The sequence below is a fragment of the Schistocerca nitens genome, chromosome 2 (genome assembly GCF_023898315.1).
Source record: "Schistocerca nitens isolate TAMUIC-IGC-003100 chromosome 2, iqSchNite1.1, whole genome shotgun sequence".
Lineage (NCBI taxonomy): Eukaryota > Metazoa > Arthropoda > Insecta > Orthoptera > Acrididae > Schistocerca > Schistocerca nitens.
In genome coordinates, this window is record NC_064615.1 from 564,978,931 (window position 1) to 564,993,617 (window position 14,687).

The window sequence follows — 14,687 nt, forward strand, 5'->3', positions numbered from 1 at the left end:
CTTGCACTAAATATTTCGATGATGTAACTGTCATGGGCACTATGCCTCAAGACAACCTGCCTTTCTACCTTATTGACTATGTTATGTGGTGATAGACTAAAATGCCACTTACAAAAATGACAGTTTTTCCAGGACCAAGTGGAATACCTCAAGCACTTGCTCAAAAAAGAAGAGATCCAGCCCCCTGATTGCATCACATCTACTGACTCTCCCCTACTCCAAAAACTTACAGAAGCTGCAAGTTTTTTTTGGGGAAAGGTGAATTCAAAGTTCCTCCCGCAGGTGGCCCACATCATGCATCCACTAAACCAGATGTAAAAGAAAGCCATTCAGTAAAGTTGGACAACTGTTTTTCACACAGTTGAAGTGTATGCTGCAGTCTGCCAGTCAGCATGCTGCTTATGTTCATTGGTTCTGGTCACAGGTACCTATCCATAAGGCAGTGGTGCAGTGCTGGCAATGAGGAGCAATGATGGTAGTCAGCATCCAGTCACCTGTGCATCAAAGGTGCTGACACCTTCTCAAAAGTAAGAGTTGCAGATAGAAGAGGATGCATTTAGCAATTGTCTTCGCCGTTAAGAAGGTCCATGTTCATCTATTCATGACTAACTTCACTTTGATGCAGACACTCTGTCTCACCAAACTGTGGGGCCAGACCCAGTTTTGTCCAGAAGTATATTACATGCTGAATAGCTCTTGGTTTCAAGCCAGGTGGTGCTGTTAAAATATTGTGACATGTTAAGAAATGTCGTACCTTTTATTTTCTGACAAAATCTTATGTTTCCATGTAGATGTGCAATGGAGCCAACCTTTGAAAAGGTTTTCCAGTATGGCTGCATGAAATGATGCAAACACACATAGTGACATACTCATAGGCCAAGTCATGTGCTATGTTTTCCATGGGTGGGTCCTCAAAGAATACCAATCCAGGGTTTCAAGCCTGTTCCCACTTGTGCCACTGTCCGTTGGTCATCAATGATGACTTTTTGATAGAGAGACAGATATTAACCATGTTAACATCCTGACCGCCCAACGGCCTCTGGTTTTACAATTCCTCCATTGTGGTCACTGGGGAACAAGCGAAAGCACCAGCATGGTAACACACTTATTGGCCAGGTTTAAACAGTGATGTGGAAGCTATGGTGTACAGCTGTTTTGCTTGTGCCTGGCATCAGGCCACACCACCCCAGTCTTTTGGCCCCTGGCCTGCCCCCTGTTGCCCCTGGAACTGTATTCATTTGGACTCCTCTGGCCCATTTCTAAGGTCTGTGCAGCTAATAGCCATGAATGCTTATTCTAAATACTCATACAAGAGCAGCACGTGGCATCCACCACAGTTGACGCCACAGTTAATGTGCTCATCCAGATTCTAGCGATAGAAGTGCTTCCCTGAACCACACAGTCGGACAATGGATCCAAATTCATGGTGACAGCTTTCAAACAGTTCTCCTCCTCAGACAGCATAAAACACATCTTTAGTCTGCCATTTCACCCATCCTCCATGGAACTCATCAGCAGCCACTAGGCAGTGTGGCTACATTTGTGAGCACTTGCATCGCTGTGATGCAGTGTTGGTCTCGCTTTACTGCAGGACCATGCCCCTCTTGCCAGCTGATTAGCACTCATGGCAGTACTGTATGTGGCTCTGCATTCAGTTGCGTATTCGTAAGCTCTTGTATCATTCTCCTTACAGTTGGTTTTGGTCTCAGATTTCACTACATCTTAGGTTTCTGCACTCTGGATTACACATTTGTGTTTTGTTATTCTGCCATGTTGTCTCCATTTTCCTCTTTTTGTTTATCTTTTTGTTCAACATAGTGATCCGCTATTGGCAACACCTGGCAGGTCAGTCCAGTCTCAATGGGTTCTTTAGTTGTTCCCAATTTCCTGCCGAATTTTGGTCACAGCACATGAGAAGTTGATTCAGACAGTTACTCAGATGCATGTTTTAATTTGATAAAACTGGAGTGCAGCTAATGTCCCATTATGAATGTTTCTTTTCTACATTTCTAGATACTATTTAGAATTATCATAGGTCCAGATGATCTTCACTTTAGGGCGGAGGTGAACTTAGGATAGTTTCATGGGAATATTTCAGCAATCAGTATTTCAACAATCAATTTATATAGGTGTAAATGCTGTTCTGCTATTTACCGTAGTTGGTATGTGTATAAAAATTAACCTGAGGAAGTGACCAAAAACAGTATCATCAGGCTAACATTGCTTAGGCTAAATTAACTACAGCTACAAAAATTTCATTCGAGATGGAATGTGACTTATGGGCAAGCTAGGCACTGGTTGTCAGTGGACTTGACTGAGCATCCAATGATGTGTCGGCAGCTGGGCCAACACCTTGTAGATAGAGGTGGCTTAAAAAGGCACGCGAGACTAACGCAGACGGGCGTGAAGTACTGGAACAGGATACGTAATTAATGCTATGAAGAAAAGAACGGAGTTTCTCATATACTTATCTTTAATGTCTTCTTGTACATCTCTATGGTGAACACAAGTGAGACTCTAATTACAATCGCTGTAAGGCTAATGGCGCCTTGCTAGTTCGTAGCCATTAACTTAGCTGAAGGCTATTCTGTCTCTCGGCTAAAGAGAGAGAAAGGCTTCGTACGTCTAGTCGCTAGCAGTGTCGTCCGTACAACTGGGCAGAGTTCGAGTCAGTCTCTCGAGACCTGCCTTGTGGTGGCGCTAGGTTTGCGATCACACAGTGGCGACACGCGGGTCCGACATGTACTACCGGACCGCGGCCGATTTAAGCTACCACCTAGGACGTGTGGTGTCTGGCTGTGACACCACATCCAATATCCCTTAATCTCATGTAACAACATACAGGTATATAAAAAAAAAACTATTGATGTGTACTTATATATATATGTGTCAGGGTTGAATCAAGTGACAATTCACTGCTATAATCTGGGCAAAGAGGTCAGACAGATTCTGAACAAAATGAGACATTGTTTTAACTCATCTATAGCATAAACTTCTTCAGCTGTTGACACATACATTCTTCACTAAATAAATTTGAATACAACAGTAACTGAAATGATTACGAGAGAAGCCAAATGGATACACAGTATAACAGCTAGTACATGTACTTGGTAAATTCTCTACATTGAAGTTAGCTTTTTTTTTTTTAAGGTCTTGTGCCTATCTTGTGAGGACACAGCATTACACATATTGGAAGTTTTTTTTGCATTAATGACGTTTCCTTTAAAATGCTAGTCATCAAACACACCAAGGGCTATGAACCTCAGTAACAGAGGGATGAATAACAAAACATTTACTGTTGCAGGATGCAGAAACATACTCACTACAGCTGGAGGCAGAGATTTCTGATTTAGTGAAAGAAAAAGCAGATCTTGCAGAAATGTTGTTGGACAATCAAAGAGAGAATCTTGCATGGGAGAAGAAGGTGCAGATGGCCTTAGAGACAAAACACAACATTCGAATGGAGAAGGGAACAGAGGGGGAAATTGGAGCAATGAAGAATGAGATACACAGAATGCAGGTATTGTCTTCATTTTATTTTCTTAAACATTTTACATTAGGGATCCATGTTTACCATAAATCAGGTAACATGATTTGTTTTGTTTACCAAATGTAAATTTTTAAAGATTTATAAATGTAAAGATATAACAGGTTAAGCTATTCACACACAATGCACTATTATTTGGAACGCAATAGCTGATTGAAATTATGATCACTTCACAACCAGTTGTTAGAGCACTTGCCCGCGAAAGGCAAAGGTCCCAAGTTCGAGTCTCGGTCCGGCACACAGTTTTAATCTGCCAGGAAGATTCATATCAGAGCACACTCCACTGCAGAGTGAAAATCTCATTCTGGAAACATCCCCCAGGCTGTGGCTAAGCCATGTCTCCGCAATATCCTTTCTTTCAGCAGTGCTAGTTCTGCAAGGTTCGCGGGAGAGCTTCTGTAAAGTTTGGAAGGTAGGAGGCGAGGTACTGGCAGAAGTAAAGCTGTGAGGATGGGGCATGAGTCGTGCTTGGGTAGCTCAGTTGGTAGAGCACTTGCCCGCGAAAGGCAAATGTCCCGAGTTCGAGTTTTGGTCCGGCACACAGTTTTAATCTGCCAGGAAGTTTCAAGGCTTGTAGTGTTTAATTTTTAATTGCTATGAATGTATTTAGAGTAGAGTGAGCGAAATAAGATCCCCAACAGTTGCAGCATGCTTGACATGGCTGTTTCACACATATACCTCAACCAGTCACATATTGTAATGTTCTATATGTGTCAATGGCAGTGGTTCATTGATGTCATATCTATACAGATGGCTTGCCGTTTCCACCAGTAGCTGTTTGTGCTTCACAGTTGAAAGCCCCCCAACATCGCTACCATCTGTTCGTGATGTATCTCAGTGACGCTATAAACAAGGTTTTCTTGAATTTTACTCACAAAAAGGAGGAATAAGGCAAGGAACATATGAACAGCAATAGTAAAAACTCACTATTATTACCTAAAGTAACCAAGAGAAATGATGGTTAAGTTCTAAAACAGACGTAGTACTTCAATATTTTAATGCAGTATTAAATGACATATTACTTCAGTGTAGATATCACTGAAATGGACTGAATGAAGTCCAACCTGTTGTCTGCAGAAAGACTTCTTATGGTTAATTCTAAGAAAATGGCAACTTTAGATGAATTTATTTATTTATTTTTACTATTTTTTTACTTAGAAGGGTAGTGGCACTATCTACAAACAAAGGATTACAGTAATTTTTTTTGAAATGTTTAGAGTTGCAATTCTCTGTGACAGATAGAATGGCCACCATATTGCATTAGCATTGTTCATGTTTAATGTTACCAGGCCTGGTAGGGTATACAGTGGGTGCAGACGGTGTCAGATGTTGAGTGATCACTGTGATGGATACAGATAAGCTGCATACTCATGCGAGGCACCTTTACCATCACCTGACATAGTTTGAAAGGGGCTTCATTATGGACCTTTATTTGATTGATTGGTCAAACCATGCAATATCCAGATTTTGGGGCATTTGAATGTTACAGAGGCCCGATGTTGGACTGCATGGGAATGTGAGGTTAAGCATATTCATTATCCAGCTTCTGGTCAACGTGTGACCACCACATAGGAGAACTGCAGTATTGTGCACCAAGCACATCATAACCCCTTCACATCTGTGCATGCATCTGAGAACAAGTAATGGACTTCGTGCAGTGCTGAATGTCATCCTGCACCATTGGTTGGAGACAAGCAGCAGCCGAATTAAGGAATTACCATTCCTGTGTAGGCTCCCTTTGACACAACACAACACAGACAGCCGCATTTGGAATGGTGCTGTGACCTGAAAAGATGGGCTGCTGATGAATGGCATCACATTTTGTTCAGTGATGAATTACTGTTTTGTGCTATCATGAATGATCATTGTTGGGGAGTATGGCAGTGACCAGGGTAGAAGTCCCATTCTTATAATGTTTTGGAAAGGCAGAGCAGTGTTACTCCTGGCATCATGATGTGGAGAGCTATCAAGTATGACTTCAGGTCATGGCTGGTAGTGATTGAGGGAAATCTGACGGTTACAAGTATGTGAAGGATGTCAGCGTCGTCATCTCTCATGCACCAGTATTGCAGTGCAATTTTTCAAAAAGTTAATGCTTGTCCACACATGGCACTTGTCTGTATGAATTGTCTGCATGATGTTGAGGTATTTCCATGGCCAGCAAGATACCCATAGAGAACATGGGTGGGATCAACTTGGGTGGCAACTCCATCCCCCTGCCTGTATCCAGAATATCAAGGACCAGTTAGAACAATTGTGGGCCAGCTTCCATCAGGAGAGGTTACGATGACTCCATTCCACCCTTCCCAATGAATTAGTGCATGCATCCAGGTCAGTAGGGTGCAACCTCATACTGATAATTGGGCTCATACCGCCAAGTTCACAGTAAATTTGACACTATTTTTTAATCACTGAGATAACATCATATACCTCCTTAACTCATTAACTCACAGTTCATTAGATTAAATACTGAAACAAGCCACACCATTAGAAAAAATGGTTTCCTTAATAGTCTGATGAGAATTTATGACTTTTTAGGTTGTTAATGGGGTGGTGTGAGATCAAACGAAGAAGAATTTACTATATTGTGATTAGATTTTCCCGTAACTAAATAGATGATCTTTAAAGTGAGATCTCCATGAATTTACAGAATGCAATGGAGAGTAATGTTACATATCATATTGATAGTAAGGGTGTTAGAGATAAGGCACAGGCTTAGATTGGACAAAAATGAAGGAGCACCCATAATAAACCTTTCATTCTTCAGGAAAGTGCATGCTGTTTTGAAACTTCTAGAGAGATTCAAACTGTGCACTGTAATGGGACTTGAATCTGAAAACTTTCCTTTAGCAGGCAGTGAGATATCAACACACAAGTCATGAAGAGCCATCACAGCTTTACTTCTGCCACGATCTCTCTCCCAGCTTCCAAATTTCACAGGAGCTTTCATGCATATGTTTCCAGGGCTAGCTCTCTTGTAAAGAAGGAAGATTAGAGTTTAGTGTCCCGTCAATAATAAGGTATTTAGAGGCAAAGCACAAACTCAGATTGAGTGAGAAAGGGGAAGGAGGTTGGCTTTACTCTTTCAAATTAACTCGTCAAGGCATTTACCTGAAACAATTTTGGGAAATTATGAAAAATCTACATCTATAAAGTTAGATTGTGATTTTAACCACCAGCCTCCCAAACCACTGCATCACCTCACATGGTAGCACTCCTGACAGAAAGGATACTGCAGAGAAAATGGGTTAGCAACAGCCTAGAGGTTTGTTTCGAGACTGTCTATTGCTTTCAAAGCAAAGTATGCATTGTTTTGAAAGTTCTTGTCAAATTAAAACTGTGTGCTTGTCCAGGACTCAAACCCAAAAACTTGCCTTCTACAAGCAACGTTCTTAATGACAAAACTATCCAGGCATCACTCACATCCCATCATCACAATCTCACCTCTGCCAGTATTTCTCTACTTCTTTCTAAACTTCACAAATGCTTTGTAAAGAAAACTGTCTTCCAGGAATACATGTCCAGTAGGGTAAGCAGGAGAACTTCTGAGCAGTTTGTAAAGCAGCAAAGAACTGACAGAAGTGAAGCTGTATGGGCAGATTGTGGGTCATGCTCTATTGCCTGTGAAATGCAAGATTCCAGACTAAAATCGCAGTGTGGCACCTGCAAGGAAATTCACTGTGCCATTTAAAAGGAATCACTCCAACTTTAACCTTGAACATTCTATTGAAATTATCTAAAATCTGACACTGCTTGGACCAACATGTGTTTGAAACCCACTCCTATATTATGCAAACCCATTGCCTGAACCACAATGAATTATTATAAATATTACCTTTTAATTAATTATTATGACAAAGTTCCATGTACATAACATGTTTTTCTACACCGACATGCATACTCTTCATGTTATGCTAAGGGAACATTTAGATTTCTACCTGTTTCATTCTGAAATATGGTCTCCCGGCTGAGACACAAAGTTGAAATATGCTCACTATTTTTTATTTACTTAAATTTGGCATATTTCGTGACAGTACCTTTTCCGTTAGATGTTTACAAGGCGGTATTGGTCTTGGCTTCAGTTGTCTAGTGGAAGTATGATTCCACAATGCATCTTTGCCAGCTTCAGAAATGACCTGGTTCAATGTGTTTGCCTCATTTTTGGTGCTTCAAATACCATTTCTTCGAATGTAGTTTCTTCTTAAAGTTTATATAAAAAAAAATAGTAACATAATTCAAAATTATTTATGACGGCGACCTGCACATTGTTCTACCGTCAACACACACTAAGAGTTAACTGCCGACTGACTATAGTCAAAGACGACTCCAGCATCAAAGACATTTTACACAACACACAATCTTCCACTTGTAATCAGTCTCTTTGCTATTCTTCGACACCTTTACTAATAGTAATCAATATGCTTTCACTCTCAAAAATATAAGTAAATTAACACATAATAAGGCAAATTATAATAAAATCCTGACAAAAAATATAAGAAAACATTTACAATTTGGTATCGACAAATCCGGTAAAAAATAACACATCTCCCAGATCCATTACAACTGCTCCCCAGGGCTTTTGTTGTTATGGACATATACAACAAAATCCCGACCACTCTCAGTAATGGATCTGTATTACACAATTAGTACATTAATGAATCAGTCTGATAACCTCTTCCAAATTTGGACTCTTTGAATCTGTGGATTTGTTACTGGCTGTTGTTGCAATGATTCTTCCCCATCAATCTCATACACAAAAAATTCAAGTAAAGAAATTATTTGACATGACAAATATACATGGTATAAAACATACATGAGAAATATTCTAACATACAGCATACAGATTGAAAATAATAGAAAGGAAAAACTCTTTTCCTAGAGTAAGATTTAAATATTTTTTTAAATATTAATCTTAATTTCATTATGCTTACATATTGTACAGTAAAAATGATACTGGACATATATAGTGTAGTGTTTTTTTTCCTATATATTTGCCTTTTATATATTTTTACTTCTGATTTTCTTTTTTGAATTTTTTTACTCATTTTTTTGTATTCTTTTTGCTTATGATTTTCTTTTTAAATTTTTTTTACTCATGTTTTTTTGTATATTTTTTTGCTTATGATTTTCTTTTTAAAATTTTTTTTACTCATGTTTTTTTTGTATTTTTTTGCTTATGATTTTCTTCTTTTAGTACAGCTAAAGATACATCAGTATTATCTAAATTTTTTGCAATTATTTATGTACACTTGCCTCTCTACTACAATATTACTACAAGTCACATTCTTGTGAAGAGTACTTTTGCTCCCCACAACGTCAGTATAAAGAACAATAAATTGCTTATATATCATGAGGCTTTATCTAAAATTGGTTTTGAAACTTATACCTTTGCATGCATGTCCTCACATGCATGCGTTCACCCACAGGGAAGACTTAGCTTCCAAAAATTAGAAAAATTCAGAAATGCTCACTAGGGAGACTTTTTTTTTTGTTAAGAAGTAAAAATAAATCTTTCTCTCATTCTTTGTTACAACAGTGTTTTTTCATCAGTTTCAATCAACATGTGACTTCAAATTATTAATTTATACATGCAAATATACACTCCTGGAAATGGAAAAAAGAACACATTGACACCGGTGTGTCAGACCCACCATACTTGCTCCGGACACTGCGAGAGGGCTGTACAAGCAATGATCACACGCACGGCACAGCGGACACACCAGGAACCGCAGTGTTGGCCGTCGAATGGCGCTAGCTGCACAGCATTTGTGCACCACCGCCGTCAGTGTCAGCCAGTTTGCCGTGGCATACGGAGCTCCATCGCAGTCTTTAACACTGGTAGCATGCCGCGACAGTGTGGACGTGAACCGTATGTGCAGTTGACGGACTTTGAGCGAGGGCGTATAGTGGGCATGCGGGAGGCCGGGTGGACGTACCGCCGAATTGCTCAACACGTGGGGCGTGAGGTCTCCACAGTACGTCGATGTTGTCGCCAGTGGTCGGCAGAAGGTGCACGTGCCCGTCGACCTGGGAGCGGACCGCAGTGACGCACGGATGCACGCCAAGACCGTAGGATCCTATGCAGTGCCGTAGGGGACCGCACCGCCACTTCCCAGCAAATTAGGGACACTGTTGCTCCTGGGGTATCGGCGAGGACCATTCGCAACCGTCTCCATGAAGCTGGGCTACGGTCCCGCACACCGTTAGGCCGTCTTCCGCTCACGCCCCAACATCGTGCAGCCCGCCTCCAGTGGTGTCGCGACAGGCGTGAATGGAGGGACGAATGGAGACGTGTCGTCTTCAGCGATGAGAGTCGCTTCTGCCTTGGTGCCAATGATGGTCGTATGCGTGTTTGGCGCCGTGCAGGTGAGCGCCACAATCAGGACTGCATACGACCGAGGCACACAGGGCCAACACCCGGCATCATGGTGTGGGGAGCGATCTCCTACACTGGCCGTACACCACTGGTGATCGTCGAGGGGACACTGAATAGTGCACGGTACATCCAAACCGTCATCGAACCCATCGTTCTACCATTCCTAGACCGCCAAGGGAACTTGCTGTTCCAACAGGACAATGCACGTCCGCATGTATCCCGTGCCACCCAACGTGCTCTAGAAGGTGTAAGTCAACTACCCTGGCCAGCAAGATCTCCGGATCTGTCCCCCATTGAGCATGTTTGGGACTGGATGAAGCGTCGTCTCACGCGGTCTGCACATCCAGCACGAACGCTGGTCCAACTGAGGCTCCAGGTGGAAATGGCATGGCAAGCCGTTCCACAGGACTACATCCAGCATCTCTACGATCGTCTCCATGGGAGAATAGCAGCCTGCATTGCTGCGAAAGGTGGATATACACTGTACTAGTGCCGACATTGTGCATGCTCTGTTGCCTGTGTGTATGTGCCTGTGGTTCTGTCAGTGTGATCATGTGATGTATCTGACCCCAGGAATGTGTCAATAAAGTTTCCCCTTCCTGGGACAATGAATTCACGGTGTTCTTATTTCAATTTCCAGGAGTGTACATACTTGGTTGTACAGGTAGTTTTGTTCTAACAAACATATTCCAGTGGAGGACTTTTGTTTTAGATGATAATAGGTTATCTAAATTTCGAAATTATGATTTCTGTTTATATAGTTTCAAAGAGACAACATTCCTGAGACCAAATAATTTCTTTGACTTAGGATACACCAAACGATAAACATTAGGGTGTGGATTTTCTATGACTTCAAAAGGCCCAATATTGATATCAAAGAATTTTTTAATTTCTGAAGTTAACATTTTTGATTTTTCATGAGATTTGACCAGAACAAGATCCCCAATTTTGAAAGTGGTTATTTTTACCCTATTGTTATGTCTTTTATTCCTCTTTTCCCCTTGTTTCCTCATAATTTCCCTGACAATATCTCTCTCTTGCATAGTTAAAGGTGTACATTTAGGAAATTCAGTAAGTTCTGATATAAGATTTGGAGGTCTAATATTAAACATAATCTCATACGGTGAAAATCCTGTGGAACTATGTTGTAGGCTATTCATAATATTTTCAAAATTTCGAATGTGCTCAAACCAGGTTGGATGTTTATGGCTACAATAGGTTCTACAAAGTCTCCCGGTTGGATGTTTATGGCTACAATAGGTTCTACAAAGTCTCCCAATTTCCCTCATATATCTTTCTGCAGGATTGGTGGATGGAGAATAAACAGATATAAGTATATGCTTCAATTTTGATCTATCAATAAACTTTTTCCAAATTTTAGAGGTGAACCGTGAACCATTATCTGATAATATAGCTTTTGGTTTACCCACCTGTGCGAAATAATCCCTTTCAATTTTTATTATAATTTCATGGCTAGTAGCTTTTTTCACTGGATATAGTTTAATTAATTTTGAAAATACATCTACCATAACAAATATGTACATAGTGATCACCTTTACTCTTTGGTAACATTCCATATAAGTTCACTGCGATAAGGTCTAAAGGTTTTTTCGAAATAATGTTTTTCAACTCTCCACCACATCTTTGATTGCTCACTTTAACTCTCTGACATTTGTCACAGGTTGCCAACTCTTTTCTTACCTTCTTTCCAATATTGTAAAAATAAACATTTTCTTGTATCTTTTGAATGCACTTCTGTATCCCACAATGACCAAAACTTTCATGTATGTAAATGATCAGCTTATCAGCATCTGCCTCTGGCCAACACAGTTTCCAATTATCAGAATCTACATCCGTTCTCCGAAATAAAATCCCCTTATGTAATTTGTAAAATTTATCAAGTTTCTCATACCCCTTCTTGCCTAAACATTCTTTGATTAATTTCCAACTCTGATCCAAATTTTGATTTTTTCTAATTTTGTTACACATAGCTCTAATTGTTTTCTCATTTTCCACCCCTTTCAAGTATCTAATTTTAAACTGCTTTTCCTCCTCTTGTTCAAAAATCTCCTTTTCTCCCCCAATTGGTAACCTTGAAAGTGAATCAGCTACAACATTCTCAGAACCTTTTATGTGTTTGATTTCAAAGTCAAACTGTTGCAGAAATATTGCCCATCTGTTTAATCTACTGTGGTATAATTTGCACTCTTGTAAGTAACTCAAAGCTTTGTGATCCGAAAATACTATGGTTTTATGTCCAATAAGGTAAATTCAAAATTTTGTAAAAGCCCAATGAATTGCCGAAAGTTCCTTCTCTGTGACTGTATAATTTTTTTGATGCTTGAGCAACATTCTGCTTGCAAATGCTATGGTACAATGTATCTTAACTCCATTCTCTACTCTTTTTTAAAATAACTCTGCTCCAAGCCCATAATTACTGCTATCAGTGTTCAAACAAAATGGTAAATTAAAATCAGGTCTGTGTAATAAGTGTTGCTTCCTCAACTCTTGCTTAATTTTATAAGTAACTGACTGAAACATGGTGCATTCAGACTCCGATCACTTATATTTTTTCGGTAATAACCGCATAACCCAAAGAACGAATTTAATTGTTTTTTAGCCTTAGGAATAGGAATTTCTGAAATTGCTTTCATTTTTTCTGGATCTGCCAAAATTCCCTTGTCTGTGACAACATGACCCAAAAATTTTAATTCAGAAACTGCAAATTTACATTTCTGTAATTTCAATGTCATCCCCCCTTTTCTAAGTTTTTCACAAACTGACTTCAAAATCGAAAAATGTTCCTCCCAATTTTGCCCTGTAACCAAAATGTCATCTACATAAATTATCAGTTTAGACGCAAGTTCTTGCCCCAGTACATGATCCAAAGCTCTTATAAATTCAGAAACAGAAGAATTTAACCCAAATGGCACAACACAATATTGGTAACTCTTACCATTGTACAAGAAAGCAGTATATTTCCTAGAATTAACCGAAAGTGGTACCTGATGAAAACCCGAAGTTAGATCCAAACTTGACATATATTTTATATCTGTAAATTTATAGAGTAACTCATCAATATTTTCGGGATGGTCTGTCTGTCTGAACAAAATTTTGTTCAAGTGTGTAGAGTCCAAAACCAATCTTACTCCACCATCTTTTTTCGAAACTACTTCTAGAGGATTATTATATGCACTGATACTCCTTTCTATTATATTACAACCTTCCATCTTTTTCAGCTCTTTCTCAATGGCAGGTCTTTTTGATATTGCAATACTGTATGGTTTTATGAAAAATGGTTCATGAGGTTTTACCTGAAGCTCACACTGATATCCCTTTACCCTACCAGGTATGTCACTGAAAACATCACTGTATTCCCACAGCAGATTTTCTACCTGTTGTTTTTGCTCCCCAGATAAATTTTGTGTTTCTGAAATTTTCAAATTTACTAAATTCCCAAATTCAACTTCATCAGTATCAAATCTATGAGTTTCAATATTCTCCAATCTATTTTCTTTTAATAAATTGATACTGTCAAAATTTCCATTACTCTGATCACCAAGTGTGTTCACAAAATTTGTCTGAATGTATTCCCTTTCACTAGTTTCTATAAAAAGTTTTCTTCCAACCCAATCAAATGCTGTATTTACTTTTACTATCCTATTCATACCCAAAAGAAAATCCTCATTAAATTCCTGAATTACAAAACATCCATGTGTGAACAACTTGCCTTCAATTAAAAATGCCACTACAGCCTGGCTTTTTACCAATTTACTGCTCTTCCAAGTAGCACCTTTTATCTGTACCCCAACAAGTGGCATTTCAACATAATCTTTCCCCACTTTCAATTTCTTGCTTAACCTTTCAGATATCCCCGAGATCTCACTTCCTGTATCAATTAAACATTTACCAATCCATGACCCAATTTGAACTTTAATATAAGGACTGCAAAATTGATCACTTTTCTCAGAACCTGTATCCTCATGTAATAAATCAGTTTCAATTTCCCCAAACCTATACTTATTAGAATCATATGGTATATCATTACATGTATTATTTGTCACAGTTATAAAATTTGCCCAAGATACAAAATTGTCATTAGTACTCTCTATTATCTCAAATAGCCAAGAATTTTCATCCAAATCACATTGTATACTATTGAAGTACTTATCCTTCAGCTTTTCAAAAATAAAATATCTCATCTTTTTCCACCACTCAGGACATACAGTTTCACATACATTAATAAGCATCTTTCTAAAGTTCTTGTCAAAAGAAATAGTTTCACTGTTCAGCAATAGATTCATAAGAAATGTGTGTGTGTCATTAGTATCTGTAAAAGTTTCACTTAGGCTAGAAGTTATACATTTTTCATCATTATTTGTGTAGTCAGATTCTTTACCAACAACATCAAAATTCACACTTTTACATACACCCAGTTTGTGAACCTTATCTATCCTGGTAACATCCCTGGGAATTTCTATAACATTTTCACTATTTAATCCATTTTCAACCATGTGTGTACCCAACTCCCTATTTAAACTAATGAAATACCTTTCCTCAACATCATCATCAATACCATTACAATCATAATCAACTTTACATCAACATCATTATCATTACACATATTCAGATCATACACATTCAAATTATTCCCCAAAATATAATTTCCCCTTTCTAAAGTTACCAGATCCCTTTCACCAATATTTTCATTCTCACAGCATGCATTCTCTCTCATTCACACACGTCTCTGAATTACTACAAATT

The 14,687-nt window shown here is 39.0% G+C and overlaps 1 protein-coding gene across 1 annotated transcript in view; it reads left to right on the top strand.

Annotated features, from left to right (window-relative positions):
- LOC126236611 (coiled-coil domain-containing protein 40) overlaps window positions 1–14,687 on the top strand; it is a 425,031-nt gene that overhangs the window by 389,751 nt on the left and 20,593 nt on the right. Inside the window, exon 11 of the mRNA XM_049946047.1 lies at window positions 3,305–3,520. Within this exon, the coding sequence (XP_049802004.1) occupies window positions 3,305–3,520 (216 nt within the window). The remainder of the gene's footprint in view (window positions 1–3,304; window positions 3,521–14,687) is intronic.